This window comes from Microdochium trichocladiopsis (genome assembly GCF_020744255.1).
Source record: "Microdochium trichocladiopsis strain MPI-CAGE-CH-0230 chromosome Unknown B0I36scaffold_7, whole genome shotgun sequence".
NCBI classification, from domain to species: Eukaryota; Fungi; Ascomycota; class Sordariomycetes; order Xylariales; family Microdochiaceae; genus Microdochium; species Microdochium trichocladiopsis.
The window spans coordinates 771,351-797,989 of NW_025763550.1; the positions used below are offsets into that span (position 1 = coordinate 771,351).

The following is a 26,639-nucleotide window of genomic DNA, read 5'->3' on the forward strand; positions in this document are numbered from 1 at the left end:
GTCGAGCCTCTCTCTCTACCAACATGTATGTCATACGTATGGTGCGATATTGGCTTCAGTGTAGCAAGGATCCGCGTCGAGGTTGTCTCTCTTTCCCAAACGACAATCCCATCTCGCCGTTTTGTATATTTAGCCTGAGATAGCTCTTCACTCACACTACAGAAAGGCCGATAGTTTCCAATAACTACTGAGCGACTGTAGAGAGCGAGGTACATGCTTGAAAGTTTGCTTTCCGGGATCATACAAGATACATATCGGCCTTTTTGCACCATGTATCAACGCTGTATTTCTATCGGATACCGTCCGACTCACCATAGCGACAAATAACGGAACCCTGTGCCTGGACCTAAGCCTCCCGTATCTATGTATCATAATGTCCGATGACATCACCCTCGGGTTGTGACTCTTGAAGCAATGTGTCATTGTGCAGAGCCAGAGGGTGATTGAAGTTTTAAGGCCTGGATTGGGAGTATGCGGCACGGTATAGGTGTGTATGTGTGTGTGAGTGTGGAAGGTATATCCAACAGAAATGGACGTAGAATTGAGATGTACAGAGACAACGCTTCCACATTGGATGATTTTTCGCACGCATGCACGCACGACACACCCTGTCGGCAAGCTTAAGCAACCATACGCGGGTTCGAAAGCGCTCTTTGTGCGCCCGCACAACATACAAATCGTGGCGCACGGATACAACTCGCACTCAACATGCAGGCTGCCGTGATGAGGGCAGCTTCATCAAGACGCCGCCCGCCAGGCAGTCGTGGCGGGTCTCTGTCTTACTGACGCTGCTGCTGGCAGCACGAGAACAACACAACGGCGCTGGCGACACAAAGCTTTCGATCGGGCGAAGAATTGAGGATGAAGAACGTACTGGAGCAGGTATTTTCCCCGTCAGAGATGATTCTTGGGAGGTACTCCTGATTCCGTGAAGCAGCGCGCCCGTAACCTAGTCTCAGGTAGTACGGGCCAGCACCTGAGAGTGCCGTTCCTCACCTCAAGAGTCACCCCCGTGGTCAGTAATCAAGTCTGGGGAAGAGCAATTGCGGCCCAAAAAACCAGATATCCCGGACATCACGAGGATCGCCCACGCTTGTAGATCACGATCGGCAGGAGATGGTTCGGCCGAAGACCGCGCTAGGCCCGACAGCTACTCCATTCTCAGAAGCCCCCCGTTCCTGACCAGCGAAACTGCATTAGTGGCCGGTACACCAGAGCAGCCACCGTCTTTGAAATGCGTACGACATGCTATTGGACTGCTCGCTGATTGTGCTGGGCCGCGGCGACTTCAGCATGTGAAGATGGTCGCACTGCGTTGCCCATGAGGTTGGTTCCCACCACATCGCACACTCGACGGAACTTGCCGCTTCGGTGAGATTATTCAATCGTGTTGCCTGGCAGTAATCGTCCCATTGGGTTGGCTTAACTGTGCTCGGGCCAAAGCAATTGAGGCCCTGTAAGTTTGAATGCCACGTTTGACTAAGAACGACCGGTGGTAACTCACGAGCGTGTGAGCCGGCGAATGCTTATCGGCGTTATGCATTCATACTTTCCGAGGGCTGCGCGTATGCTGAACTCAGCAACATGTGCGTGGCTTCTTTAGCTGAACGGCCAGGAGCACGTGCCGATTATCGTTGTCCCTGGCTTGTGGAAAGTGAAAGCTACCGGGATCCACATTAGCACAATATACAAACCCAGATGAGGGCAGGCCACATTATTAAGAACTCATGCTCTCTGCTGAGAGCTGCGGCCCGCACCAGGCCTACGGAAATTCTTTATGGTCCCCGTGCGTATCCCAGAATCTTCATGCGTGCATTGGGAACAGATAGAAAATTAAAGTCATTAATAGATGTGGGATTCGATGATATTGGCCTGCCAAATCGGCCTTGCTCCACAGTGATCTGTTACTGGGGTTGCTGGCTGCAAATGGCACATTGCTTTCTCGGCCGTTGCGCCAGTGCTTGCAATGCGGAGGCAGCGAGGTCCGGGCCCAGAAGACGGTCTCTCGTGGGGTCTTTGCTGTGGCCCTCGAGCATGACTGATGCTGTACTGGCGCCAGGCCAGCTGGGTGTAGAGGCGAATGCGTGCCCCGCGGGCGTGCCATGTGCCAAGAGGCGATGGATATTCTGTATGTCGGAGGTCCCCACCTGAGAAGGCTCCGAGCTGCAGGCCCGACACGGAGGGATATTGATTGCTTACACGTGGAATGGAGGCGCAAACGCGAGGTTGTCGAGGCGTCAGCGTCCTTGGCCGGCGGCTCTTGGCACAGGCGGACCCTTGGGCGTCGAGGCGGATCTGTGCTCAGGACAGCCCAGGGGGGTCCGCTGTCGAGTGCGCCACCCCGGGGCCGGACCTAGCCTGGCCACTTCTCGAAGCGAATGACACCGCGTCAAGCGCTGGGCAATGGCGGGACCGGGGCAGCTCCAGACACGAGACGATTGTCTTGTTGTGCCTGAGTCGTGTAGGCCGGCGACGGCGCCAGGGGGGTGGCCGCTGAAGGGCTGGTGGTGATGGCAAGTAAGCCTGCGTGCCTCGAAGCGGTTCTCTCTCTCTTTTCTCTCTCTCTTGCTGTCTCCCCGCCTGCGCGACTGCCGCCGAGGGATGCAAATGGCGTGGTTGTGAAGCTTCTGTCGATGCAGAGGTGCCACCAAGACGGGTAGACGGACAACGGAGGGGCGGGCTGTGGCCCTTGCTGGGCAGAGTGGATGCGGGTGATCAAGCGGATGGGCCCTGGTGGGGCAGCTGCGGCCTCTGGTGAGATGAGTGCGGGCTGCAAAGTTCCTCGCGCAGCGGCAGCAGCCTGCAGGCTGCGCTCCTCCCCAGCATCACCACCAACAACCACCTCCAGACCCACCACCTGCCGCTGACCACCGACTGCACCCGCTCACCACCACTCACGACCCTGGCGCGCTGGGTTGGGGCCGCAGGCTGTGTGCGCGGGTGTGTGTGGGCAGCTGTCACCCTGCTTGCGGGTGGTGGCCCAGGCAGCTAGCAACGTCCTGCAGGTGCGCTATTGCCGCTAATTGCGCAACTGCGAGGAAAAGCCAACCGCTCGCCCCTTTTACTGCCATCACCAAACCTGCCTGCCCTGCCCTGCCCTGCCCTGTCTGACTGTCTGTCTGGGGTGCCTGTTCCTGTCCTGGCCTGGCCTGGCCTGAAGCCACCCGGTGGGTTCCTCCTTGCCCGGCCCTTGCTACGCTGCTCCAAAGCTTCCCCATGCATGCCTGCGTGCTCAGTCAGTGCTCGTGTCTTGTGCCGATCCCTCAACTCTTTCTAAACTCTGTTGTTGTCCGCAGCGGCAAACACGCTTCTTCCGCCGGCCCCGACCTTACTCGACGACGACGACGACGACGACGACGACGAGCACCACCACCACCACGACTATCGAAGACGACACCAAGCGACGGCGAGGCGGGCAACTGGTCGCGGCTACCGGTACAGGTCCCTTGCCTGCTCACCATTCTTCCCGGCCTTTCCCCATCGCTGGCCGTTCCAGTGCTTTCCGCCCACCAGCAAGCAACACCGCCGCCTGGCAACCTGCTCTTCTGGACTCTCATCGTCCACCCGTTCTTGACAAACGACGACCCGGCCCGTCCGACACTCCCTTTCCCAGCCCGCATCTTTATCCTCAACATCCAACCTATTCCTGCCCTTTGTCTGTCTTGCCACAGACCACAGTCTGTTCCGCTCAATCACTGCTTAATCACCAGCCCGCCCTCCACACCACTTACGCGTCGTCCCTTGACACACCCATGTTCTCCTAACTAGCTGCCCGAAAGCCACCTCCGCCGCCCTTGTTTCGACCCCCCTCCCAGCTTGACACTCTGCATAGTAAACCACTCGGCGTCTACTACTTCCTTCGAAAACCACCATTGCTATTAAGCGCTTTCCAGCCTATTCATTCAAGTAATCATTGGCAAATCTTCAACTTGGCGAGATCGACATTCCACCACACCGAACAAGCTCAAGCTCCGCGACCACTCCACCAGGACCGATCGGCCACGCGTGGTTGATGTCTCAGACATCCCTCTATTGTACCACTGCGTCTCAGGTCTCGAACCTATCAGCAGCACACCCGATATTTCTGGACGGTTGCCACCCAGCACTGCCTGCCATACCGCATATTTCTGCCCTGGTCACCGCGACCGGCAACACAACCACCTGCATGGTTCAACGGCCTCGCTGCTGATCACTACTGCCGTATAGCCAGCCGCCTACTAGGTCGTGCACGTCACACCCATTTTGTACCACGGCCTCGACTAGTTGCGGAATTGGTCCTCGGTAGCGGCCAATCGCCTGCTGGACCATGGCTGCCACCGCTGGGTTGCCTCTATCAATCGGGTACGAGGAGGATCGCTCGGTCCTCCTCTTGACCGATTCCGACGAGGAGGACTTGACACCACCAGTCCGAAGTGCTCGCCGTGTGCCGACGGAGTCGCAAGATGCCATCCGCCGGAAAACCGAGGCCGCCGCTGCCAATGTGCCTCTGCATCCGATCCCGGCAATGCAAGCTGCCTTCTCGGAGTCCCTCGTGGAAGCGACGAACCAAGCAACGGGTGGCAAGCCGAAGTTCAAGAACGGCAACGCCAAAGAACGCCGGAGCGTGCTGCTGGAAGGAGCGAAGGGCGCAAGACTCGAAACCGATCTCTGGAGATACCGGCCAGGCCAACGACATCACGAGCTATGGAAGCTCCTGGCACAGATCTCCTTCGGGGTCTACTTACTCCTAGGTGGGATTGCTAACAGCAACGAGCAAGTTGTCACTATTCTGCAAGGCCACATCGACGAGGTCGACGAGTTTCTGGAGACAACCATGGAAGATGTGCATCTCGCCATCAAGGACGTCAAGGAGAGAATCGATTTCCTCAAGCTGCCCATGGCCAACATGGCAACGTTCGAACGAATGCTCGAGGACCGCAACTTCCGCCTGCAGATTGTCAATGGCAACGAAAAGATCGAGCACATCGTGTCGAGGACGACCAAGGCCTTAGACGGGACGTTGGACGACATTGAAGAGGGACTCAAAGCCGTCAAGGAGTTTGCCATTTACCTCGGGCATGAAAAGGATAGCGCATGGCGACAAGAACGACCCGACATTGTGGAGATATATGACGCCATGACAGGGAATGCCGAGGGCTGGTGGAAGGCTCTTACTGAGCTGCAAGAGTCGACTGCAATCCTGGACGGACTGCTGGTCGGTCTTAGTCGCATGGTGGCAGAAATGGACCAGCGCGCGGGTGAAGTGAGTAGGCGCACAAGGGTAAGTCACAAAGGGCACTCCTGATGATCTGCAAGTGCTAACTTTCGGCTATAGTTCAGCGTCGCACCCTACTCTGAACCATCAGAGTCAGTCCCTTCGAAACACAGCTCCGTTAGGTCGCCGCAAGCTTCGGCGAGGAGGACATCCGATATAACATCAGCCAGAGTGGTCTCCGAGGGAGCCTCTAGCCGTAGCTCAGCAGTCCAATCCCGATCGGGCTCCCAGCAGCGTCTAGATCGAAGCTCCACTCAAGGCTCCCAACGAAGCTCGCACAGCAGTGGCTCATCCGTAGGTGGCATTCTTCTGCAGCCCACGGTATTCCAGCCTTCCATGGTGGACCACGAAAGAGCTGTTACAAGTCCGAGGGAAGAACAGAAATCACGAGAACCGCTGGCTATTGTCGACGAGAATGTGAGCCTGGAAATTGACATTATCGAAGAAGACGATGATGACGATGCGGCCAGCCAGGTTGAAGAAGGTCTTTTCATCCTACAGCCCCGTACTTACACTCCTCAACCTCCTGAGCCCTTGCCCTCGCCTATGATCCAGAACCCTGTGACGCCGAAGACCGAGGAATTTGCTGTCAAACGCACTTCGCTACGTCAAAGGGTTTCTCTCAAAGGTGGCAATGTGCCAAACAAAATCCAGGTTGCCACCGGACCTCGGCATGCCGTGTCGGTAGAGGTGTTGCGCACCGAGAGGAGGTCGGAGATCAGGACCTCAGAAATCAAAACGGCCGATTTCAGGGCTCCCGAATACAGAGCGGCGGATGAACGTCAGAGTTCCGCTTATCTTTCCCCCACCGTCTATCGGCCAGAGTCTCAACAAAGGCCAGACTCAGCGCATGCGGCTAGCCACGGACGTCGTTCGCGCAACGATTCTGAGTCCACTCTTGGCACAGAAGCCTACCGCCATAGCAACGTGGACACGATGCCGTCGCCACACTCGGAGAGACAATATTACCGGCCAGTACAAGCCAGCCCTCACTCTCCACTACAGCAACGCCCTTGGACTTCGACTGGGCCAACCGTTGCACATCACCAGCACGGTCTGAGCACTAGCACAAGCAGCAGTCACCGCCAACAACATTCACGCAACCAACCTTCTAGGATGGGCATGAGCATGCTAAGTAATGTCACAACGCATACCCAGCAAACCGAAAAGGTTGTGAAGAAGAAGCGTAGCGCTTTTGGCTGGCTCAAAAAGGCATTTGCCCTCGACGAAAGTGAGCGTGCAGAGTTTGAAGCACGAAAAAACCAGCAGTTCGATCACGACCAATATCAGCAAGAACAGCGTAGCCGGAAGTTCCTCGACGGCAAGCGACTGCCTGACCATCAGCGGTACCAAAATTATTGAAAATATTGACGTTTAATCTGAGTTGGCGGTACTGTGTTGAAATCAGCGCGTTTCTTCAGACTCATCTGGTTGTGGCATCGACTGATCTTGATACCAATTCACCATGTACTTTTTCCGGTTATCGACATTGGGAGGGTACGTCATGTACAAAGTTGTTTTTATTGGCATAGCGTGGCGACCAGCACTGGCCGAAACGATCAGCCACTTGTTTTACGTATGGTTCTGGGGAGTACCTGGGTTTGGCGTTTTGCAGAGACATATTGAAAGCGTCTAGGGCCTCGCGGGATGCAATATTCGGCCCATTCTTTGCACACCTTTTTTTTTTTTTTTTCCCTTTTGAGTCATCAAGTCCCCTTGGAAGGCTCTGCCTTCTCCCATGTCCACAAGCACAGATATTCCATAGCGTTGACGTCTACTATCTAATGAGCAAAATATAATGATCTGCATAGCAAAAGGGCCTATTGCCGTCTGGTTTGCCCTAACAGCCAGGGGCACGCGCGCAATCATAGGTGCCACGCTCATCTCGGTGGTCCATAGATAGCTATATCGTAGCTATCTACTGACGAGCTCTAGGTAGATATCTGCCGAACTTCGAGTTCTAGATGTAAAGACATTCCCAGGGCTTGTTGCAAGTTATGATTCCTAAACGTTCTGCACGATGTGCACGGGAGATCGAGCTTGCGGAGGCATTCGAACCACCAACGAGCAATATGTGGTGTTGGCAACGCAAGAAAGGTACTGGATACACTGTCTCCGCTGCCCTTCGTTCTGGTATAGCCCCCTACATCACTCATGTTCGTTCACGATGGTGTGAATCGCTACTTTTACAGAAATATGTGCCACCCATAAAAAGAGCAAGTAGGTCTGCCACTTCCTTGTGAGACAACCACATCACAATCCTCTCGCCTTGTAATAAGCTCGTTCACTGTATGTAGACGGTTTAGAAGACTGTCTTCGAGGTCGAGCTCGCTCCTCCTCCCCGCCAGGTTCTGCCCTCGGACTTGTCAAAGTGCCTGTGGAAGCACGCTTGCTTCGCCGCTTTGTGGGTGTAGCCTCTGGCTCCTGTGCTGAGAGAACACGTGGGATGTCCTGGTCCATATCGCAGTATGGACTGCTCTCCTGGATTTGGGACTGAGGCCGAGAAGGCTTTGGCGATGCTTCTTCGTCGCTTTCCGAAAGGGATTTTCTCTTGACTCCATGAGCACGGGCCGTAGAGCCTGCAATTGCAGTCTCAAAAAGTCAGCCTCTGAACCACTGTCACTCTTGATTAAATGTGGCTTGTGCACTTACGCGGGTGAGCAGCTGACCGAACAGGCTGCGAATCTGACAATACCTCATCATCCTCATCCCCATCCTTCCTGGGGTGCTCAAGCAGCTCGGGATAGTTGTTGGTGGGAGTTTCATGCCACTGATGCTTCTCATCCGAGCCTGGCCCATCAGCAGTCAGGGTACATCTATCCATGACGTGCCCTGCTTCAATGGTTTCTTGCTCGCCATCTTTCTCCACCTTTCCTGGAAGGCTAAGAGAGCATAATAACGCGAGCCCGAAGCCTCTGCTCTTCTTCATGTCCTCGAGATCCTGCTTGGTACGGGTTGCCTGGTCGAGGAACCTCGCTCTTGCCGCCGTGACGATAGCCATCTCCCGATCGTACTCCTTGTCGATTAGAGCAAAGTCCTTTTCCAAAGCCTTTCGAAGAAGGCGCTCGTGCTCCTTGACTAGGGCTACCCTAGCCATTGCCCTGCGCGAGAGTCTCCGCTTCTCGATATCCTCGTGGCTCGGGGTGGTAAAGGTATCTTCGCCTGCCTGGATGTCGTGAAGGACGGAGTCGATGGTGGCTTGCGCCGTGCTGTTTGGGGTCGCTGACATCGCTGACATGGTTGCCGGCATGTGTGGTGTCACCATATCGCCAATAAGTCGTCTGCCGGACGGGGCTGAGAAGGCGGAGGTGGCCTAGACTTGCTGATTGTCGAATTTCTCGTGTATGAGGAGATGCTCAACAGGTTAATGCCTGACCTGTTGGTGAAAGTCACGGTATTGCTGGCCAGTTTTGAGAAGTGAGGACAAGAACCGATTGCCGTGCCAACCCTGATCGCTGGATGGTCTTGTAATCCAGGCGATGTGCACTATCCACGATATGTACGTGTTGGTATGACATGGGGCAATGTCACAAATTGAGAAGATGTTGACACCGGCAGACTCTCGCTTGCAGTCGCTAGATGGGTCCCGCTGAGGAGGCAATGTTGAGTGCGAAGGAGGAAGGAACGACCTTGAGATGACCAGACTTGGTCCATAATCGCGACTGCCCAATCACCACCACCTGATTGCATCAAACGCACCCGTGGCCGTCCTCAGGCAGCAAGGGAAAGACCACCACCGAGACATCATGCAGATCTGAAAGAACATGCGAGGCCAGCATGGTTGAGAGCCGCTATACGAGGCGTCCTGATATCTCGCTCAGCGACTCCCAAGGGCGGCACTAGCCTTGTAGCGGAGAACACAGTCGCAATCACCAAGAAAGACACCACGATAATCATGCTTCAACACTTTGGGATAGGTACAACTAGCTACCGCGGCAAGACGCATTGCGCCCATAGTTCTCCTCAAGATTCGATACATTCAAAAGTCAAGCCCAACAACGCCTTGAAGTACCGGTTCCCAATACGGAACCATTGCATGATACCCCCAAAAGACCAAGAACTCCGATAATGCAAAAAAGAAAAGAAACAAGTTGTACCGCCTCGTGGCAAGCATAGGTATATAGAGAATCCCACCCAGTTTCCTACACGCTGTCCCGCAGGGCAGCCAGATGAAAGCATAGACCTGCAGCCATAGAAACTATCACACGAATTGTCCAAACACTAGATCGTGTGACGTAACGCCACGAGCAGACTGCGAAATCAAAAGACCAGTGAAGATGCGGGCAGCCGGAACGCTAGCCATCTACTCGTACTCTCTTGGCGTCACTGCTCTCGTGGCTGTCCGAGGGCCCCGATGTGCTAATGTCGGGGCTCTTGCGTTTGTTGACACCGGGCGGATGCTCGTCACGCAGGAACGAGGGCCCAAAGCCAGCAACCGGGGTGGCAAAAGTGAGAGGACTGGGCAGTGTGTTGCTATCGTTGCCTCGAAATTCCCAGCCAGACAAGTAATTACTTGGGCTGTGCAAGAAATTGTCGCCCATTACCCGTGAGGGTAACGCGGAACCGGGTGTGTCAATACTCATGTTCGAATTGTTTTGAAGCGATGGGTGCGGGCGTGCGAAGGGATTTGGCGGGCCAGTGGCGCCTGCGGACAATAGGGCTGATGCTGACGGCGATGGCGGCGGGAGGACGACAGACATGTCAGCTCCAGTACGGCGCGGAATCGGAGCGGTCTCTGTCACAGTACGAGGCGAAGTGGCAGTCTCGGCACCCGCAGTCTCGGCTGCGTTGCTTCCCGTCTCTGATTGCTCATCTGGAATGGTGACCTTCAAGCGAGGCCGCGATGCGCCTCCCGTCTTTGACTGCATACTGTTGGACCGGGAAGGTGGCGTAAATGTAGTTTCTGGCACCACCGAGACAGAGTTGCGTGCTCCTGGCCCACCATGGGCTGCCGGGCCTGAGTGGCTTGAGGACGGTGGCGAAGCAGTGCCATGGTTTCGAGCTACAGCGCCCACGTCCACCGACTGAGACCTGCTGCCAGGGTCCTCCTTGATTGGGGCCGCCTCAGGGATGAAGGATGCCAGATGTTGCGACAGAAGAGAGCCAGTCTCGTTGATGGGCGTAAAGATACTATGCGTTTTCCGTTGATTGTGCTTCCGAATAGCCGCATCAGTATCGAGAGAAGGTTGGCTCGGTCGCTTATGTGGTTGGGGCTTTGGCGGATCCATGGGAGCTAGTGGCGCACGCTCGATGCTCGTGTCTACAGGCGGTCCTTGGCTGTGGGGGTCCAGTCGCTGGTGCTGTGGTTGAGGCGGAGACATCTGCGGCAGCGCCTGCGGAGGCAAATGCTGATGTTGCAATTGTGGTGGCGAAGGATGAGGCCGGGCCGGTTGTGTCGAGGGAGCCTGGGTGTGTGGTGGATATGCAGGGGGCAGTGAGCTGCGTCGCTGGTCGTCCATATAAGGCTGCATTTGAGGATGACTTGCTGGTTGGTTGTACGGATATTGGGGATGAGGATGCTGCTGCTGCGGCGGCGGCGGCGGCTGTTGTTGTGGCAGGCCCGAATGTTGAGGATTGTAGATGGCAGGCTGTGGCATATAGGCATATCCATTCGCCGGAGGCGGGTGCTGTTGCGGCGGCTGGCTCATACCCGATCCACGCCTGTAGTCGTTTCTAGATGAAGGTCGGGAGCCCATTTGCGGCTGTGGAGTGTGGCCACGCGGAACGAAATTTATGCCGTTGACAGGTGGTGAGGCAGACGGTGTGTGGCCGCGCAGATGAGGAAACTGAGGCTGGCCTTGAAAGTGTGGAGGCATCATCTGTGGCTCGACTGAGCCTTCGTGCGCTTGAGGGGGGTGCCGTCACCCTCTTCGTCCTCGTCATCGTCGCCGCCAGCATTGTAGTCAGAAGGGCCTTTGTGCTCGTTGGGGCCGCCATGCTGTTAAGGGGCAGAGACGTCATCAATAACGCGATTCGTAGCGATTTATGGTGTGGATAGGAAGCCTTACGTAGTTATATCTGACCATGAGCTCACGCATATCGCCAGAGGTGTACTCATACAGCTTCTTGTTCTGCCCGAAGATGAAGACGGCAACATCTACGGAGCAGAGAACTGAGAGCTCGTGCGCCTTCTTGAACAAGCCGCCTTTGCGCTTAAGAAATGTGCTATACAAAATGAGGTCAGAGGGCACGTAACGCAAGAGTCTTGCTAAGCAGCGCCAGCAGCCAAGATGGGAACTTACACGGAGCGATTTCTGTCATCCTTGATTGCCTTGATCTCGATCTTCCTTCTACCCATTTTTGCGGTTTGCCGTGGCGGAGCTCAGTGAATAGTTGCTTGCGGCGCAATCAAGCACTCGAGGCTGGACTTGAAGCAGTATGCTCCAATAGCAAGGATCCTTATTCGGACTCGCGACTCGCGCGCGCGCACTACAGCATGTACGGGCGGTTGGGTGTCTGTCCGAGGAAGGGGTTTGGCGAGATGGCGCGACGTTACACGCGCAAATCAGCAATTGTCGGGCGGGGGCCGTAAGCTGTGCGCGGTGGCTGACAAGTGCGAATGCGCGGACTATGGGTTTCTGAGCGAGAGCGCGCCAGTCGTCGCTGTCGCGGTCGGAGTTGTCGCAATGTCCACTGAGGTGCGCGAGCGTGTTCGTCTGACAGGAGGACGCGGTGAAGGCGGCGACGGCGACGGTGAGGTTGCGGATGGGATGAGGGAGAAGACAGGCTGCTGGACGTGAAGCAGCGAGAGAGTGGAGAAGAGGAAGGCGGCGGCGCGGCGGGTCTACCTAAATTGTGAAACGGTGCTTGTGAGATGGGGCCCTCTGGAAGCTCGTGCGGCTGCTGGGCAAGGCAAGGCAGGGCAGGTCCCTTATCATGGCACCAGAGCAGAGTCGCACCTTTGCTGTCCGGGTATTGTGTGCACCGATGCGCAGCTTCTTTCCGTGAGCCCAGAGCAAGCAAGACACGAGACACGTCAAGGCAGGCCCGGATACTTAGGCGCAAAGACGTTGGCGTTGGCCAGCACCCGCGGTATGTAGGGCGATGGGGCTGAAGCTGGCGTGGGTGCTAAAATTAGAAGGAGGAACAGATGGGGACGACGATGGAGGTGCTGCTTCTCGGCACTGCGGGTGGAAACAACAACGTGCCGTCTACCTGCGTACTTGTATGGGGGGGGACCAGACGGGGGGAAAGCAGCTTGCGTTCGCGAAGCAGGTCAGGAGCCGGCAAGAGGGGACTCGCGGGAGAGGAGCACAAGGTGGGCAAGCATGGCAGCTAACCTGGCGCAGGGCAGAGCAGAGCAGAACAAAGCAGACGGGGAGCAGGGGGGGCAGAGAGCCCAGGCGAGGAGCGCAGACTGATTGACTGACCACTCTGGGCTCGCGATTGCAACTCTGCGCAAGCTGCGACCCTAGCAAAGCCCACAACAAACCCAGCACAGCCCGCCTCTGACCCTGCAGTATCACCAGGCAACCCTTGCTCAGCCCTGCCCTCGCCTTGCCGCCCATCACCACAAGTTTACCTCACCACCACCCAGCGTGGCCGGCAGTTAGCATCACTGGCGACTCTCGTTGCCTGCCCAGGAAGCACCCGCAATCCATCGAGCCAGTCTTCCAAGGCCGCCATTGGGCATGTCTCATGCTGGCCGTCGAGTCTCAATGCTGCCGCCCTGAGGTGTACGTAGTTGCGCCGCATCTTGTCGCATCGACCTGGTCGGCAGGGCTTTGCAGCGCTCTCTGCTGAAGCTTGTCCGCGACATGCAACGTGCCTTGATGTGCTCGGCTGTTGTCGACGCAAGGAAGCGCACTGGAATACTTTGTCCCCAGGACGGCTGGCCCCCGGATTATCCAGATGCCACACCCACTTTGCCGTGAGGCTCAAGAGCTATTTTAAGACACTGCAGTCCTCCTGTCAGGGACACCGTGAGCGGGGCCAGAAACATTGCCGAGACGTCAAGGAAACATCGCGAGCACAAGGCCGCCCATGTGCAGTCGATCCCGCACTCTGTCCCAAAGGGCTCTGCCGAAGCGGCAGACTCTGCACGTGTGACGCCCGACCAAGTGACTGGCTCCCAGAGAGGAAATCCGCGTCCTGGAGTCATCTCGCTGTTCGTCGCAAATGCAGCTGTCCATGCGGCCATGAAAGCTCGAGGCCAAGGAGTCGATATATTTTGCCCAAGACTGCATCGTGCTGAGGGATGTTTTGGTCTTCATCAGCACCCATCAGGCGGAGCACGGGTGCTTCAGTAAGTATCCTTCGACGTTGGCTGCACGCTTTGACCGACAGCAGCATTCCTCTCCGAACAAACCAACACCACAGTGCCACGCCAGATCCCATGCTCCCAAGCGCCCGGCGGCAAATGCAGCCACTCAGAGAGCTGATCACCACAGAGCAAGCACCTCGGACCTGGCAGTGCTCAGACCTACCGTACGTAGCTCCAATCGCCATGCGCATGCGCCCAGGCCATGTCATCGTGTCTCTCGCGCACGCCACGGCAGTCACGAGACGTCAGCCCGATGAATATGCCCAGGTGCCGTCGCTACTTGCACGGACAACTTGCAATCGAGGGAGCACCGCTTGCTCTGCTTGATGGCCCATCTTGGCAGCTACTACTATGAGCAGAGCACAAGGCGGCATTCAACCCACATCAGCCAACCACCTTCGCCCAGTCATGATCGTTCCTTTTGTGTGGTTCGTCCTTTTGTCCCGCTTCTTTACAATAGTGGAGCTCCAAAAATAGAACACGTTGCACCTGTCCGCACGCACTTACCCCCACTCCTTTCTCAAACCCTGGTCGACGCGCTAGGCCGATTTCGCACGCGTCTGGCATGGCTCCCCCGACTCCGACATCAAGGACGTCTTTTTTCCGACTCGGCCGGAGTCATTCGTCCTCCATGACTGTTTATTTGACGTAGAGGCCTCAGCACTGAATATTTCGCCCGTCATGTACTCGCACAACCCGGAAAGACTGTGGCCCGCCTGGAGAGATGCTCCTGGCGCACAGGCAGGATCGTGAGCTCGGCGCTTGCTTCTCTTTGTGCACTGGGTATGCCCACTGGCTACAGTACGTCATCAGGATCAGAGCCGCTCGCACAAGCGTTTGCTCCCTTGCGTGGAACAAGTGAGGACCATTAGAGCCTGCATGCTTGCCAACCTCCACCATCCTGCTCCCGCCACGGAGACGTTCAGCTTGCTCCCTGTACTGCACAGAAAATCACACCTCAAGATATCAGGGTAGGGGGCAGGCAAGCAGGCAGACAAGACTTGGAAGTGCACATTCATCGCGCTTTTTGAGTATCTGGTTGGTATTCTCCCCTTACGCCCATCCCTGCGCCACTGATTGCTGCTGTAGAGTACTCCCACGAATGACAAAAAGACGACGCTCGATATATGATGATAATAAAGGTGATAACGATAATGATGTGATGCCAGAAATGGAACCAAGAAAGAAGCAGATCCGAGGTCCGTAATATCTTTTGTGTTTTCCGGGAGCGAGCTGGGTTTACCGCCCTACTCTTTGCGCCCCCAATCCAGTCCTTGAACGCCGAGGGATGATGCATGATACTTCCTACTTCCAACTTCCTTTGTATTGACCACTTTTTCCTTCGCTTGTCCCTTGTCACGCTGTGGAATGAAAGAATAATATGATTCGCGACTGCTGCTGCTGTTATCGTGAAATGCGAGCTTCCAATCGATTGTGCGGAGGTCGACCGAACAATGGCGGTATGCGTGTGCTTATGTATTGCCTCGCCACTTCGCCGCCTAGCGAGTGAACGAGCCAAAACCGCCGTGGTCGGCGGCATTGTCCTTGGGGGTCGCCGTGCCGTTGAGCAGAGGACATTTGCTAGAAAGCGGGCAACAGGGTTAGCAGAGTGTATCTTCTTTGGGGGAAGGTTAGGTAGATGTAGAGCACGAAATAGAGAAAGTGTGAAGGGTGCGAAAGAGCAGGTCATCACCATCACGCTCCCAAAGGAAGCCTGATGGCATGGGGCTAGGGTTCACATCCAAAGCACGGTCTTGCTATGCAACCGTCCGCTGCCAATATTGATTGACGCAGACGAAGCAGTTGCAAGCTCGGCGAGAGTAGGGCTGTGGACCGGGTTTGTGCAAAGGTGCCAGTACCTCTTGTTCGTCTTGATGTGTCCGACCTGCCCGCAGTTGGCGCACTTCCGCGTCGTGCCCGCGGCAGCCTTCTCGATCGAGGCCGGGTCGGCGGACGCATCCCCGTTGGCATCCGCCTTCTTCTTCTTCCCTTTGCCCTTGCCCTGAAGCTCGCGCATTTGACGTCGGTCTTGGTTTTTGAGCAGGCGGGAAAGTTCTTTCTCGACGCTATTGGGAAGTAAGGTCAGCATACAACGTTGACTGAGAGGTTTTTTCTCAAAACTCACAGCCTTTGTTTCTCGCGGTTCTCGTCCGCGTCTCCAGTTGGCAACAGACTGTATACACTACGCCAAGGAATGTCAGTACTTGCTTCGAACACTCTCACACCAGCTTGTACTCACTCTCTGTCTGCCTCCTCCTTTTCCCTTCGCTGCTTCATGTAATTTCGAATGACGACCGCATCTTCGATGATGATGGATTCGGTCTCAAGCTCGCCCGCGTCGTTCCTCTTCTTGCGGACGATTCTAAGCTTCCGTTTGCTAAGCCGGCTTGCACCACTCAGGCGACTAAGCTGGCTGCGGCCATCATCCAGCACTGCCGCAGGAGTCGCTGAGGGCTGTTTTTGTTGACCAAATAGACGGTCATCCTCGTTCGCAGTATCGAGGACATCAGTGTCAGCATGTGTAGTAGTGTCGCTGAGCGTGGCGCTCTGTCGCTCCCAGATTTGCCTAATAGCAGCGTTGTACATGTCTTGCTGTTTCTTGACATTGTAAGAGTGTCCTCCGTTCGCTTTGCGTTCACGCTCGATAGCGTCGGCCGAGGTGGCGAGAGGGCCCTGAACGGCATTGATGTAGCCACCCTTCATCGAGGTCTTGATGAAGCTGAAACCCAGACCGTGGCCAGTAGGGTCACCTTCGCCATGCAACGCGACCATTGCCTTGCCAGCACTGGCTTCAATGAAGTTCTTGGTAATCTCCCAGGGAGCGAGCTTCGCGACGAGTGGCTTCTCACCCTCGTCTTCGTCGTCATCCTTTTTGAGATCGTAGCCAGCGCCCTCCAGCTGCTTCTTGCCAACTTGCATCGACTCAATGACACAGACGTCCTCAGGCTTGATCATTGCTCGGATGCCAGCACCGTCCATCATGGTTTCGCCTTCACGCAACGACCATGTCTTCCGATCACGATCGTACGTCAGGAATTCCTTGAGCTTTTGTCGGTTCTGTGGGTCAACCTTGTCAAAGACATGTGGAGTGACCTCTCCGATGCTCACGTCTAGCGTCTCTCGTTTCCGCATCATACGATAGCACACCATCTTCAGCCGGTTCTTGGAGGTATTGGTGACCTTCCTCGCGTGCGGTCCAGGAACCTCCATGGATGGGAATGTTTGACCGACTACATAGATGTGATCTATGTTGCGGACATACCATTTTGGCCCCTCGGCAACGTTGGTGCTATAGCCAACCAGGAAATCATTGGGCCGAGGATCATGCTTGAAGATGGGCGCCCTGTACATTTCATTGTGCAACGTCGGTATGGTCTGGCCGGGGTCAACTGTGCCGAATATTGAAAAGGGCGAGCGATCCTCAGGCATAAGGATGTGTCCCTCGCCGATCTCAGCCTTCGGGCGTTCAGTGTCTTGGCTGTCCTTGGCGCGGTAGTAGTTGATAATGCGGTTACCCATGCCAAAATTGGAGAGCATGATCGGGTGCTGCTCGGAGTATTCGAAGAGGATCGTAGTCGAGTTGTCGTTGAGGCTGAGATCTTTGCTGGTCTTGAACAACTCCGCGACGCTCTTGTTCTTCCAATCTTTCTTCTTGATCCGCATAGGCTTCCGAACGCCAATGGCATGTTTGACGACCTTTTCGATCTCCAATTTCTTGCGATGATGCTCCCAGAATTTGGCAGGCGCCCCTGTACGGTAAAAGGGGAATGTCAACTTCAAGGCTGGCATACTGTGCTCAACAGCTCTGTTGGACAGCACAGCTCGGACCTTGCTCTTATGGTTGATCTTAAGCTGGTCATATGCAGCATCATTCGAGATGTTGAAATGAAGCCTGACGTCACGGCGTAGTTGGCCATTGGCCATTCGGACCATCTTGTCATCCAGCTTCTGGCGTTTTGTGGGTCGGTCTAGCTGAACATCTTCGATCAAGAGGTAGGGATCATTGCGCGGTATTCTCACGCGTTTGGCGCCAGCCTTGGCCGTGTCGACAAAGTCGTCTATGCCACTTGCATCATAGGCCGTGATTTCTGGGAGTCCTGGTTTGTACTTGGGCTTCTTGACTTTGGTCTCGGTGCCACCCAAGTACTCCCTCTCCCAGTCGTCCTCCATGGTTTCGTCCTCGGTGGCCACGGCGACCTTTTCGGCTGCGCCCTTGGAGAGACCGAAGGAATGCAAGGGGGTTTCCCAGTCGTCGCAGAGAGTCGCTAATTCGTCCAAAGTGAAGCCCCCAACAAGCTGTTCGCCGTCCGAATCGTCTGACAACCCATCGTCGAAATCCAGTGCGGGGGCACGGAGCGGATGGCCCCAGTCTTCCACATCGTTCTGGTTCTGAGCTCTTTGCTGATTCGCTGCCAACGTTGAATCGGATATCCTAAACAGTTTGGACGTGTCTGCGTCAAGCTCGAGCTCGAGCTTTGTCGGCACAAACTCCGGCGGATCGCGGTCCTTGTTCGGTGGTTCTTTGTACATGTACTCGGCTGGCCATTGTGGGAACAGCGAGTTCATATATAGGATTTTTCCCTGGGAGAAATCGGGGAACTTGTGTTGGAGCAGCTCTTCCTCCGTCTGAGGTGGCGCCTGCATCGAGGGGTCTTCATTGTTCGTTTGCGTAATCCAGTCGCCAATCGCATTGTCGTCCGCAGAGTATTGAGGAAAGTTGAGCTTTATCCTCTCCATCCAGCTTAGCCTGTTGAACTCCTCATCGGTGAGCTCCTTCTCCTGGGCTGTCTTCTCTGGGAATACAAGGGCGGCCGCTTCCTCCTGCTGCCGCTGGGCTTCTGTGTCGGCTAGCACGTCAGGCTTGTTGAGGACGTCATTATCGACTATGGCTGGCGCAGCTTCGCGCGGTGGCGATGAGGGGAATGGATCGTTCTCGCCATCGTCGTCACCAAAGAGATCATCAAGCCTCTCCTCATGACTTGTCCCCTCATCTTCCGTAAGCCCGGGTGCGTGTAATGGATCGTTCTCGCCTCGAGGGGCAGCGGCGTCGTCATCGTCCAAGTCGTCGTCACTGAGGTCGATGTCTTCGAAATCCTCCGCATTGTCTGCCTTGCCAGTTTGATCGATCTCCTTGTCGCCAAACTGTTCAAACCCTTCGGGCATGCGCATGCCATCTCCCGCGAACAGATTCTTGATGTCGTCGTCGTCCTGGTCAGCCTGCGCGCCCCAGTCGATGTTGTTTAGGTCGTCGTCGGCCTCGCCGTCTGATTCGTGCTTAACGTGATTCAGGCCGTCCGTGCCGTTAACCCCGTTCACCTGCGCAAGGGCAAGCGCCCGTTCCGCGTCGCTTTTGTCTGCCATGGTGCACAAGGAGACTTTACAGGTCGAGAGAAAGCCTTTGGTGAGGCTGCAAGCCCGTCATTCGAGGAGCGTGGGCGCCTTGTCTCGGCGCCGTGAGGCGGGAGGGTGCACGCGCGGAGGTCTGTTGTTGGGCCGATGAATATGATACCATCTCCGAGGAAAGCGCGTCGGGAGAATCAGTGGGCCATATAGCCTTTGTGTTGATGGCTGGGCGCCGGGGCGTCGTAATGCGGAAGCGCGTACAGCAGTGGTGCTGGCTGTCGTGATGTTGGGATGAAAAGGTCGTGGTCGCAAGTGGTGTCCGCCAGACACGTCAAAGGTGGAGGAAGGCACGCCCAGGTGAGCAGAGCGAGTGGCTCCACAGTGCCGCAGTGCCAAGCACTAATGCCGGGTGTGGGGCTCTCCCAGGATTTGCTCCGGACCTCCAGGGCTACTATGGTATTGCTGCCTACGCCACCTAGGTGCTTCAAGTGCTTTCGATATCAGTTATTCCGGCGGTTGTGGTACATCGCTTCTTCTTTGTCGACAAGAAGCACCGCTTTCTACTACTCTAATTTGTTTGTGATAGCTTGGGCCATTCCGCACCTGGTTTTGTTTGCAAAGACATCTGAATGCACTGATGCGCCACTCTGCAGAGATAGCGTGCTGCCACCGCGCCACCGTGAAGTGCTACTTTAAAGTCGGGCGCGCAGCTTGTAGAGATCACGAACAAAGCGTGGCAATCTGCTGCCGTTCACACGGAGTTTTCTGCCATGTACTGCGTAATTGTTCGGCCGCAGTCCATGTGCGGAGGAAGTGAGCTGGGTGCAACCGTGCGCGCCCCAGCATATATCATCACATTGTGTATCATTTGTTCTAAACATGACTTAAGCTCGGGACCCTTTTTCCCACACACCTCTTACATTGAACTCCGTACACCAAGAATTAAGTCGTTGAAGCCTTCGCATGCACTGGAGGCGAGTTGCTCGTCTCGGTGAGGAACGTGCTTGGTCCAGGTCTGCTTGCATTTCCAGCAGCAATCTCAGGCCTCTACTTGCAGCGCTTCTCGACTATGCCGACGCCATTCTCCTCATACTCCTTCTTTGAGATCCACATCTGGTGGAAAGTACCCAAGCTGGCGAGAATGCTGCCACCAACCCAGGCACCAAAGCGGCGCTCTGTCGTCAATCCCGCAGCGTTGAGTTTGATCTTCATGCCGGGGTACATGGCCATGAGCTCGTTGTTCAGACGGTCGTTGAAGCCGTTGATTAGACTCGATCCTCCCGTTACAACAACATTGCCAAGCAGGTTGGGCCGCAGATCCACATCAATGGCGTTGAGTGCTGCGCGGATCATCTCGGGCAGTGTCTGTGCTTTTGTGATCGGCTCACCGTAACCTTCGGGCGTTGCGAGTGCGGCCGTCTCGTCCCACATACCCTCGGACACGCGGAATCGCTGTTCACGCCACATTTGGTTCGCGCCATCCGGCATCTCGAAGACGCGACCAGGTTGCGATTTGGCAATGTCCTCGTTGCCGGGACTGAGATAGCGACCCGGGCCGCGCCAGTTCTCGACCACAGACTCCTTGAACTCGGTAATCAGGCGCTCCTCCTCGTAAGCACGGTAAGATGGGTGAATCTCAAATGGGAACTTGCGTAGTCGTGCGTTCGCAGGTTGGCCGGCATCGACAGGCGTCTTGTTCTCCACCATGAACGTAGGTACGATGTCGATCTTGGGCTCGTTCTTCTCCCACATGCTGCGGACCTGGCCGGAGAGCCACAGACCGCCGATCGGTGACCTCTGAATAGATCGCTTCAGAATCATGCCATCGTGGACAGCGACGACGCTTGTGTTGGCCGCGCCGACATCGATCACAAGCGCAGATGCCTTGCCACCAGCAAATGCCGCGCATACAGGTGTCCGCGCCAGCCAAAATGCAGGCGTGCCCCAGGACTCCATGGCAATCTCGATCGCCTTCTCTCGCGCCTTTCCAGCGTTCCAGGGCGCTTCGGTGATGAGCACGGGGTTTTCAGCCAGTGGTTTCTCAGCATTGTCGACGGTGTCCTCCATTGCGACGTCGCCCTCTCCGTCCGCGGGCTTGCTGCCGTTTGTGATTTTGCTGTCACGCAAGTACGCCTCCCGATCAGGTTGCAGTCGTTTGATCAGCATGTGCTCCCACATCTTCGTCGCGGCATCCCAATCTTCCACCGTGCTGTCAGCCCGGCTCATGTAGTTATGGACCTCGAAGTCGGCGCGCGGGATCAGACACTCGTCGCCGAATGTGTCGCGATACGTTATCGTCGAGTCCTCAGAGTTGCTCGACTTGATACGGCCGTAGAAAGACGGCAGGACCGACTTGGGCACATCCTCGCCAGCGAAGCCGGCGCGCGTGCTGCTGTAACCGGGATCAAGGACGAGGGCGGAGACTTCGTCTAGACAGGTGACGTGTGCGTTAGTACCGGGTTGGCAGTACGTTCTCCGCCGACTTGAGGCGGTCGGCGCTCTCAGCTGCAAAAGCGCAGGCTCTTACCTCCACCATAAACATCCATTGGCTGTTGCGTGTTTGGCAACGGTTGCTGCGAGGACGCCATTGTGAAATGTGCGCGGCGCGACTCAGCGAACGACGCGCAGTAGATCGTGAAGCCTAATGATGCGAAAGATAATTGGTCTTCCCGTTGCACTGCCTCGTTCGGACGCGCCCCTCGTTGGTCGGATGTCAAATGCTGTCGCGTAGTGGTGATGTAGAGGGAGCCACTTGCGCTGACGAGCTTCAAGTTGTTGCTTGGAGGAGAGGGAGGCTGGGTGGTGCAACTGGACCTGAGCGCGCTTGGCAGGTACTATCGATAACCCACATACGATTTACAACAGTGCACCCGTCCCCGCGATCACCGTCCAGTCCCAGGTACAGTCGAGCTGTCCATCTCCATTGCAACCCAGCATCAACTCGCAACATCGCAGAGTGAACACTTTGTAATTGACAGCTCGATGTCTCAAAGGAGGGCTCGATAGCACCTAATCGGCCCCAGGGCACGGGAGAGCGAAAGCACGATCTTTGCATCAGACATTTCCACCACCATGGCACCTCCAATCACCATCCTGTCTGACGACGACCAGGACATCTTGTCCGACATCCGATCATCCTCATCCGCCGGCTCCTCCTCTGAAGATGACGACGATGGGGACATGCCCAGGCCCCTCCCGCTCCCGCACCAAAACTACTTCGCACCCCCTTTCTACGGCCGGCCACCAACGCCGCTCCCGCCATCACCATCGCTAACGTCATTGCTACGACCCTCGCGCCCAAACACACCCGACGCAAGCGACGACGAGATCGAGCCGGTGCCCCGCGCGTCGCCGCAGGTGCCCACGTACGAATACTATGGCTTTGTGCTGTACCTTTTCAGCTCGCTCGTCTTTCTGATGTACTTGCTGTGGTCATACCTGCCATCGCCCTTCCTCCACGCACTGGGCATCTACTACTACCCGAACCGCTGGTGGTCCCTCGCGATCCCGAGCTTTCTCGTCATGCTCATCGTGTACATCTACGTCGCGCTCGCCGCGTACAACACGGAGATCCTCACGCTGGCCATGAGCAGCATCGAGACAGTCGTCGACGAGGCGTCCAAGATTGCGGCCGTCGACTCGAGGGGCCGTCTCAGACCGGGAGGGGCAAGTGCTCAGACAGAGTGGAAGCCGATCCCGGAGGAGAAGGCGAGAGGCCTGCGGTGGAGGGAGATCTGGAATGTAGGCACTGATGCTGTAATGGACGTCCCGCTGGCTGGTGTCTGTGAGGTGTTGTACGACGATGTGTCTGACGACGAGGATGCCTTTGGCGATCTGGTAGATACATGACGTTCAGTCCTGCTGGGAGCTGTTACGACGATCACGAATTCACGAGTCTTATCTTCGATGTTTTTGCAGTCACGAATCACAGGGGTGTGCTTCCCTCTTGGCGTGTATGGGTCTAAGACCATCAAAGATTGCCGGGGAATTTGTGACCAGGTAGTCTTGGCAAAGCTACCCTGGGATATAGAGACACAGGCCACCCGACGCACTATATCCCGACTCCGTAGCTCTTTACGCGGCTGAAGAAGAATGCCTTATCGTTCTTCAGTCCAAACTGCGCCCAGTCGTCGGTCAGGGTGTTGTAGCTCCAGTATCCCTTCCACTGAAGCTTGTTGTTGCCAATAGCCTTCTTCCCAGCGCCCTTGACCGACAACTCCATCCTGTACATGTACTTCTTGCCGACGCCCTCCGTCTCGACAAAAAGGTCGCCCTCGCCGGCGGTGGCGGCGGCGGCAGCATCCTCGGGATGGTTGTCGCTGACGTTGTCCAGGGCCGACGACAGCCTCCAACGCCCCTTGAGCGCATGGCTCATGGAGGCGCTCGGCAGGTGTGCGTGGCTCTTGTCCCTGTGCTGATGCAGGTTCTCCTTGGTCAGGTGGTGCACCACGGCGCCCGGCTCGTCCGTTGTCAACAGCGAAATGGCTGTTCCGTCGCGGAAGAGGCGCAGGTAGCGGTAGTACGTGACGATGTGTACCGGGCTGTTCCAGGTGATGTGGTGGCCCGAGGCCTGGCCCGCTCGGATGTAGTTGACGGTGCTGATGTAGCAGCCGTTGAAACGAACCCGAGGCCGGCGGCGGAACATGCGCTGCCAGGAAGCACCGTACACGCTGTGGACGAGGGCCATTGTTGTGGCGTAGCTCGACGCCGCCCTGCGCTGCGCGAGTTCTTCGGCGGTCCACACCGTATCCTCGCTGTCGTCGACGGACGACGAGGTCTCAGAGGACTCGGCACCCTGGGAGGCGAGGACGGGAAGCGGGAGCGGCTGCCATAGGTGGTCCTGCTGCCAGTGGTAGTGCATGCCGCCGAATCCGAACTCGCTGCCCACGCAGACGCGGCGCCATATCTGATCCTCGGTGGCGACGAGGTATGCAAAGCGCTTGCAGACTTGCGACAGCCGCACAAAGTCACCAACATCTGCAACGGCGACGTCACGCAGAATATGGACCAGAATCTCGCCGGGCAAGTCGGCAATAGGGCACGGCGGTGGCGCCACGCCCTCGATCTCTGGCGGAGCCGGCTCGAGCCTGACGTTGGCGAAGCTGGCAATGAGCTCGGATAATGACAGAGCGGGGCCATCTAGGGAATGATGGGCAGTGTTGGGCACTGTCGCCGCCGCGTTTGACGGGTTTGGGTCTTCTTGTGGCTGCCTGGGATCTGACGTTGTTGAAGTTCCTGTCATTGGTATGGCCGTCGGGGCGGCGGGCTTGGAAGAAGTCGCTGCTGAAGCCGGCGGAGCCTGTGGTTTCATCTTCCATGCCGCAGCAAAGTGTTTTTGCTTGTAAGCATGGTCAACGTGGCTGTCGAGGCGGAAAGCCTTGCGGTACAGGTGCAGACTGTCCCCAAGTTTGCCCGACGTCTCCTTGTCCACGGCCTTTTCGTAGTATTCAAGAGCCGTCTCTGGCTCTTTACCTTTGCCCGCCGCGCCAGCATCCTCGTCTGGTGCCTTCTGTGCTTGGGCGGGCTCGTCGAAGGACAAGCTCTGGACATACTCGTCCTCGTCCTCGAGGTGGCCTAGTGTCCGAGAGGGCGTCTTGCGATGAGATGGCGCATGAGGCCTGTGCAGCGACGGCGCATGGGCAGCTGGTGGCGCGGCGGTTGGTCCTGCATGGGCACTTTGCGGTGGCTGGGTCCTGGATGCAGTGCTGGCTGGTTGCCTCGTGCGGGCCGAGACCTCTGCTCGCCACTGGGCTCGGAATGAGTCGAGCTCGGATTCTATCTCTTTGTTTTGGGGGTCCATGTTGAGTTGTCACGACAAAGGGTTGTGAGGCGAACAGTCAGTCGCCAGTCTGAGATAAGCTCCGAGGGAGTGGATGACGAAATGTGACTGCACTATGGATGCACCTAGAACTGGAGTCAAGAGGTTACCAGTCGGGGTTGCAACGAAGAAACAGCCGTGTAAAGTATGTGAATCCCGGATATAAGGAGCTAAACTGTAGTTCTACAATAGTGTTAGCAATACTGGAGGTGGCCAAGTAGAGGTCTGTCTGATATGAGGCAGGCGGGAGTTGCATGGGTTCGCAGAGAGATGCTCCGCCGGCAAGTGAGAGAGTCATTCGGCCTGGAGTGGAGGGGGGCACGAATTAGGACCCGGACCTATCGGGTCAGTTGGGTCAGCGTAGTGTGGGGGCGACTATTAAAATGGCGTATGGCCGCCTCTGGGGAGACTTAAGGAGCCCGACTCATAGGAGGTCCTTGCTGCAGCGGTGCCACCCTGGCAGCAGCTGGGTTTAAAGGAAGGCCCCCATTTTTGAGATACGGCCGTCCCATAAGGTACAACCCCAAACTTGAAGTCGCTCAGGATACGCTGACAGAAAATGTGTTTGTAGAGTATAGTATCATAGAGTGCGTGCAATGTTAGAGAACATGATTTCAAGTGGGAAAAGCGCTAGCCTTGGGATCGAAAGATCTGTACGATCATTGGCTGGTCTAAGCAGAACCTTGCCTCTCTGGGGAAACCTGAGCTGTCCGGACGATGATCAATGACGAAAGAACCAATTTTTATTTTGATTGCGTTCATCTCGGTCTTGAATCTTGATACAGATTTTTACAAGTCGAAACCACCAAACTGCACTGCTACGGGACTCTCCATATCATCTTCATTGGGTAATCCACGGTGTCATCCTTGCCCTTGCGATCATCAATAACAGCGAATGATTTTTTATCGGGGACCTCCCTCCCTCACCGCATCCAGATCGGTTGCGCTTCGCTTTCCCAACTCCACGTGTCTGGCAGGAGAAGTTTGACTTTTATACCCTGGCCCAATTTGTGATGCTGGTCTAGGCCGAGTGAGTATCCGTGTGATGCCCGTATGGGTGGTGAGATCGAATACTTCCACGTCCTACTTGATCAAAGCTGGCGTGATGTTGGGGGCTACGATGGCTGTTGCGGGGATGCAACACATTATTTCCAGTGCTGGGCATCCGATTCGGGACGTCTTCCATCTCTGCAATCTTGGGGTGTCGATCCCGCCGCATCATCTGCATACCAGGGAAGACTAATGCAGCAATGACAGCCACAACCACCGAGATACTGACCGCAAGGCCAATAGTTAAGGCTCGTGAGTTGTCGGGTGAGCCCATCTTCCACCCTGCAGAACTGGCATGCCTGATGTTTCACCAGCTGCAGTTGTCCATGACGAAGAGGGTGATGTCATCGAGGGCCCTGCTGATTTTGACAATGTTGAGGGCGACAAAGCACCTGAACACCGTGCGAGAGCTTGAATACAGAGAACAGGACCTCGCCGAAAGGAATCATCTGGCGCAGCAAAAGTCCCCAACCCGCGTTCACACGGATTCTGCCGCGTTTAGTCGACAACCTGGTAGCGTCGGCGGCAAGAGTGCGGGCCGAAACAGGGGGTTGTGCCTGATTTTATAGTTTGCATGGGTGAACCAACAAACACACCAGGCATAACAACTGGTGGTCCCTGGGATTTCTCTCCAATGTTTTCGTTGACCTCTGCAAAAATGTAAAGCTGAAGACTCTGTCCTTGTCTCATATGGACGAGAACCACTTTATTGGATGATGGTGAAGGTTTGATGAGCTGGATATTCACAGATCGTGGAACTACGTTGAGTTTGGCACGTAGCCCCCGAGCGGCACTGCCGAAGAACTGCTCCGGACACCGGCACAGAGACAGGGTCACCCATGTCTGCGCACGAACTTCGTCCTGACGTGATGCACCTGTCAAGACTGTATGTACTGTGACCTCGGAAGGCG

At 56.1% G+C, this 26,639-nt stretch overlaps 10 protein-coding genes across 10 annotated transcripts; 3 read left to right on the forward strand and 7 right to left on the reverse strand.

Annotated features, from left to right (window-relative positions):
- Positions 1–36: 36 nt before the first annotated feature.
- On the reverse strand, positions 37–1,019 carry B0I36DRAFT_327052 (uncharacterized protein). The gene has a single exon (XM_046154422.1). It carries the CDS (start codon positions 670–672, stop codon positions 157–159), a length of 516 nt encoding a protein of 171 aa, XP_046010216.1. The 5' UTR covers positions 673–1,019; the 3' UTR covers positions 37–156.
- A 1,370-nt stretch (positions 1,020–2,389) lies between these two features.
- On the reverse strand, positions 2,390–3,461 carry B0I36DRAFT_412832 (uncharacterized protein; the record flags this gene model as incomplete). Its single annotated transcript, XM_046161982.1, has 2 exons — positions 2,390–2,857; positions 3,333–3,461. The coding sequence occupies 2 exons, from the start codon at positions 3,459–3,461 to the stop codon at positions 2,390–2,392; spliced, it is 597 nt and encodes a 198-aa protein (XP_046010217.1).
- An 845-nt stretch (positions 3,462–4,306) lies between these two features.
- Positions 4,307–6,616, forward strand: B0I36DRAFT_364622 (uncharacterized protein; the record flags this gene model as incomplete). The annotated part of the gene is made up of 2 exons (XM_046158994.1): positions 4,307–5,260; positions 5,315–6,616. The coding sequence occupies 2 exons, from the start codon at positions 4,307–4,309 to the stop codon at positions 6,614–6,616; spliced, it is 2,256 nt and encodes a 751-aa protein (XP_046010218.1).
- Positions 6,617–7,883: 1,267 nt separating this feature from the next.
- On the reverse strand, positions 7,884–8,685 carry B0I36DRAFT_385433 (uncharacterized protein; the record flags this gene model as incomplete). The annotated part of the gene is made up of 1 exon (XM_046161067.1): positions 7,884–8,685. The coding sequence occupies exon 1, from the start codon at positions 8,517–8,519 to the stop codon at positions 7,884–7,886; it is 636 nt and encodes a 211-aa protein (XP_046010219.1). The 5' UTR covers positions 8,520–8,685.
- Positions 8,686–9,549: 864 nt separating this feature from the next.
- B0I36DRAFT_364624 (uncharacterized protein) lies at positions 9,550–11,552 on the reverse strand (the record flags this gene model as incomplete). Its single annotated transcript, XM_046158995.1, has 4 exons — positions 9,550–11,051; positions 11,120–11,192; positions 11,263–11,419; positions 11,497–11,552. The coding sequence occupies 4 exons, from the start codon at positions 11,550–11,552 to the stop codon at positions 9,550–9,552; spliced, it is 1,788 nt and encodes a 595-aa protein (XP_046010220.1).
- A 1,459-nt stretch (positions 11,553–13,011) lies between these two features.
- On the forward strand, positions 13,012–14,389 carry B0I36DRAFT_350954 (uncharacterized protein; the record flags this gene model as incomplete). The annotated part of the gene is made up of 3 exons (XM_046156966.1): positions 13,012–13,124; positions 13,158–13,499; positions 14,170–14,389. 3 exons carry the CDS (start codon positions 13,012–13,014, stop codon positions 14,387–14,389), a joined length of 675 nt encoding a protein of 224 aa, XP_046010221.1.
- An 863-nt stretch (positions 14,390–15,252) lies between these two features.
- Positions 15,253–18,878, reverse strand: B0I36DRAFT_247159 (uncharacterized protein; the record flags this gene model as incomplete). Its single annotated transcript, XM_046150285.1, has 4 exons — positions 15,253–15,583; positions 15,643–15,699; positions 15,757–18,239; positions 18,321–18,878. The coding sequence occupies 4 exons, from the start codon at positions 18,876–18,878 to the stop codon at positions 15,253–15,255; spliced, it is 3,429 nt and encodes a 1,142-aa protein (XP_046010222.1).
- An 800-nt stretch (positions 18,879–19,678) lies between these two features.
- On the reverse strand, positions 19,679–21,629 carry B0I36DRAFT_292014 (actin family). Its single transcript, XM_046151763.1, has 2 exons — positions 21,388–21,629; positions 19,679–21,289 (listed from the first exon to the last, which is right to left on the reverse strand). The coding sequence occupies exons 1-2, from the start codon at positions 21,446–21,448 to the stop codon at positions 19,908–19,910; spliced, it is 1,443 nt and encodes a 480-aa protein (XP_046010223.1). The 5' UTR covers positions 21,449–21,629; the 3' UTR covers positions 19,679–19,907.
- A 411-nt stretch (positions 21,630–22,040) lies between these two features.
- B0I36DRAFT_246587 (PIG-P-domain-containing protein) lies at positions 22,041–22,709 on the forward strand (the record flags this gene model as incomplete). The annotated part of the gene is made up of 1 exon (XM_046150239.1): positions 22,041–22,709. One exon carries the CDS (start codon positions 22,041–22,043, stop codon positions 22,707–22,709), a length of 669 nt encoding a protein of 222 aa, XP_046010224.1.
- A 202-nt stretch (positions 22,710–22,911) lies between these two features.
- On the reverse strand, positions 22,912–24,660 carry B0I36DRAFT_364628 (uncharacterized protein; the record flags this gene model as incomplete). Its single annotated transcript, XM_046158996.1, has 1 exon — positions 22,912–24,660. One exon carries the CDS (start codon positions 24,658–24,660, stop codon positions 22,912–22,914), a length of 1,749 nt encoding a protein of 582 aa, XP_046010225.1.
- Between the last annotated feature and the right edge of the window lie 1,979 nt (positions 24,661–26,639).

Bases quoted from the DNA above. Each gene is read 5' to 3' on its own strand.
- B0I36DRAFT_327052 (XM_046154422.1), bottom strand. From the start codon at position 672: ATGTTGTGCGGGCGCACAAAGAGCGCTTTCGAACCCGCGTATGGTTGC.
- B0I36DRAFT_292014 (XM_046151763.1), bottom strand. From the start codon at position 21,448: ATGGCGTCCTCGCAGCAACCGTTGCCAAACACGCAACAGCCAATGGAT. The intron at 21,290-21,387 runs GTAAGAGCCTGC...TCACCTGTCTAG, and splicing joins AATGGATGTTTATGGTGGAG to ACGAAGTCTCCGCCCTCGTC.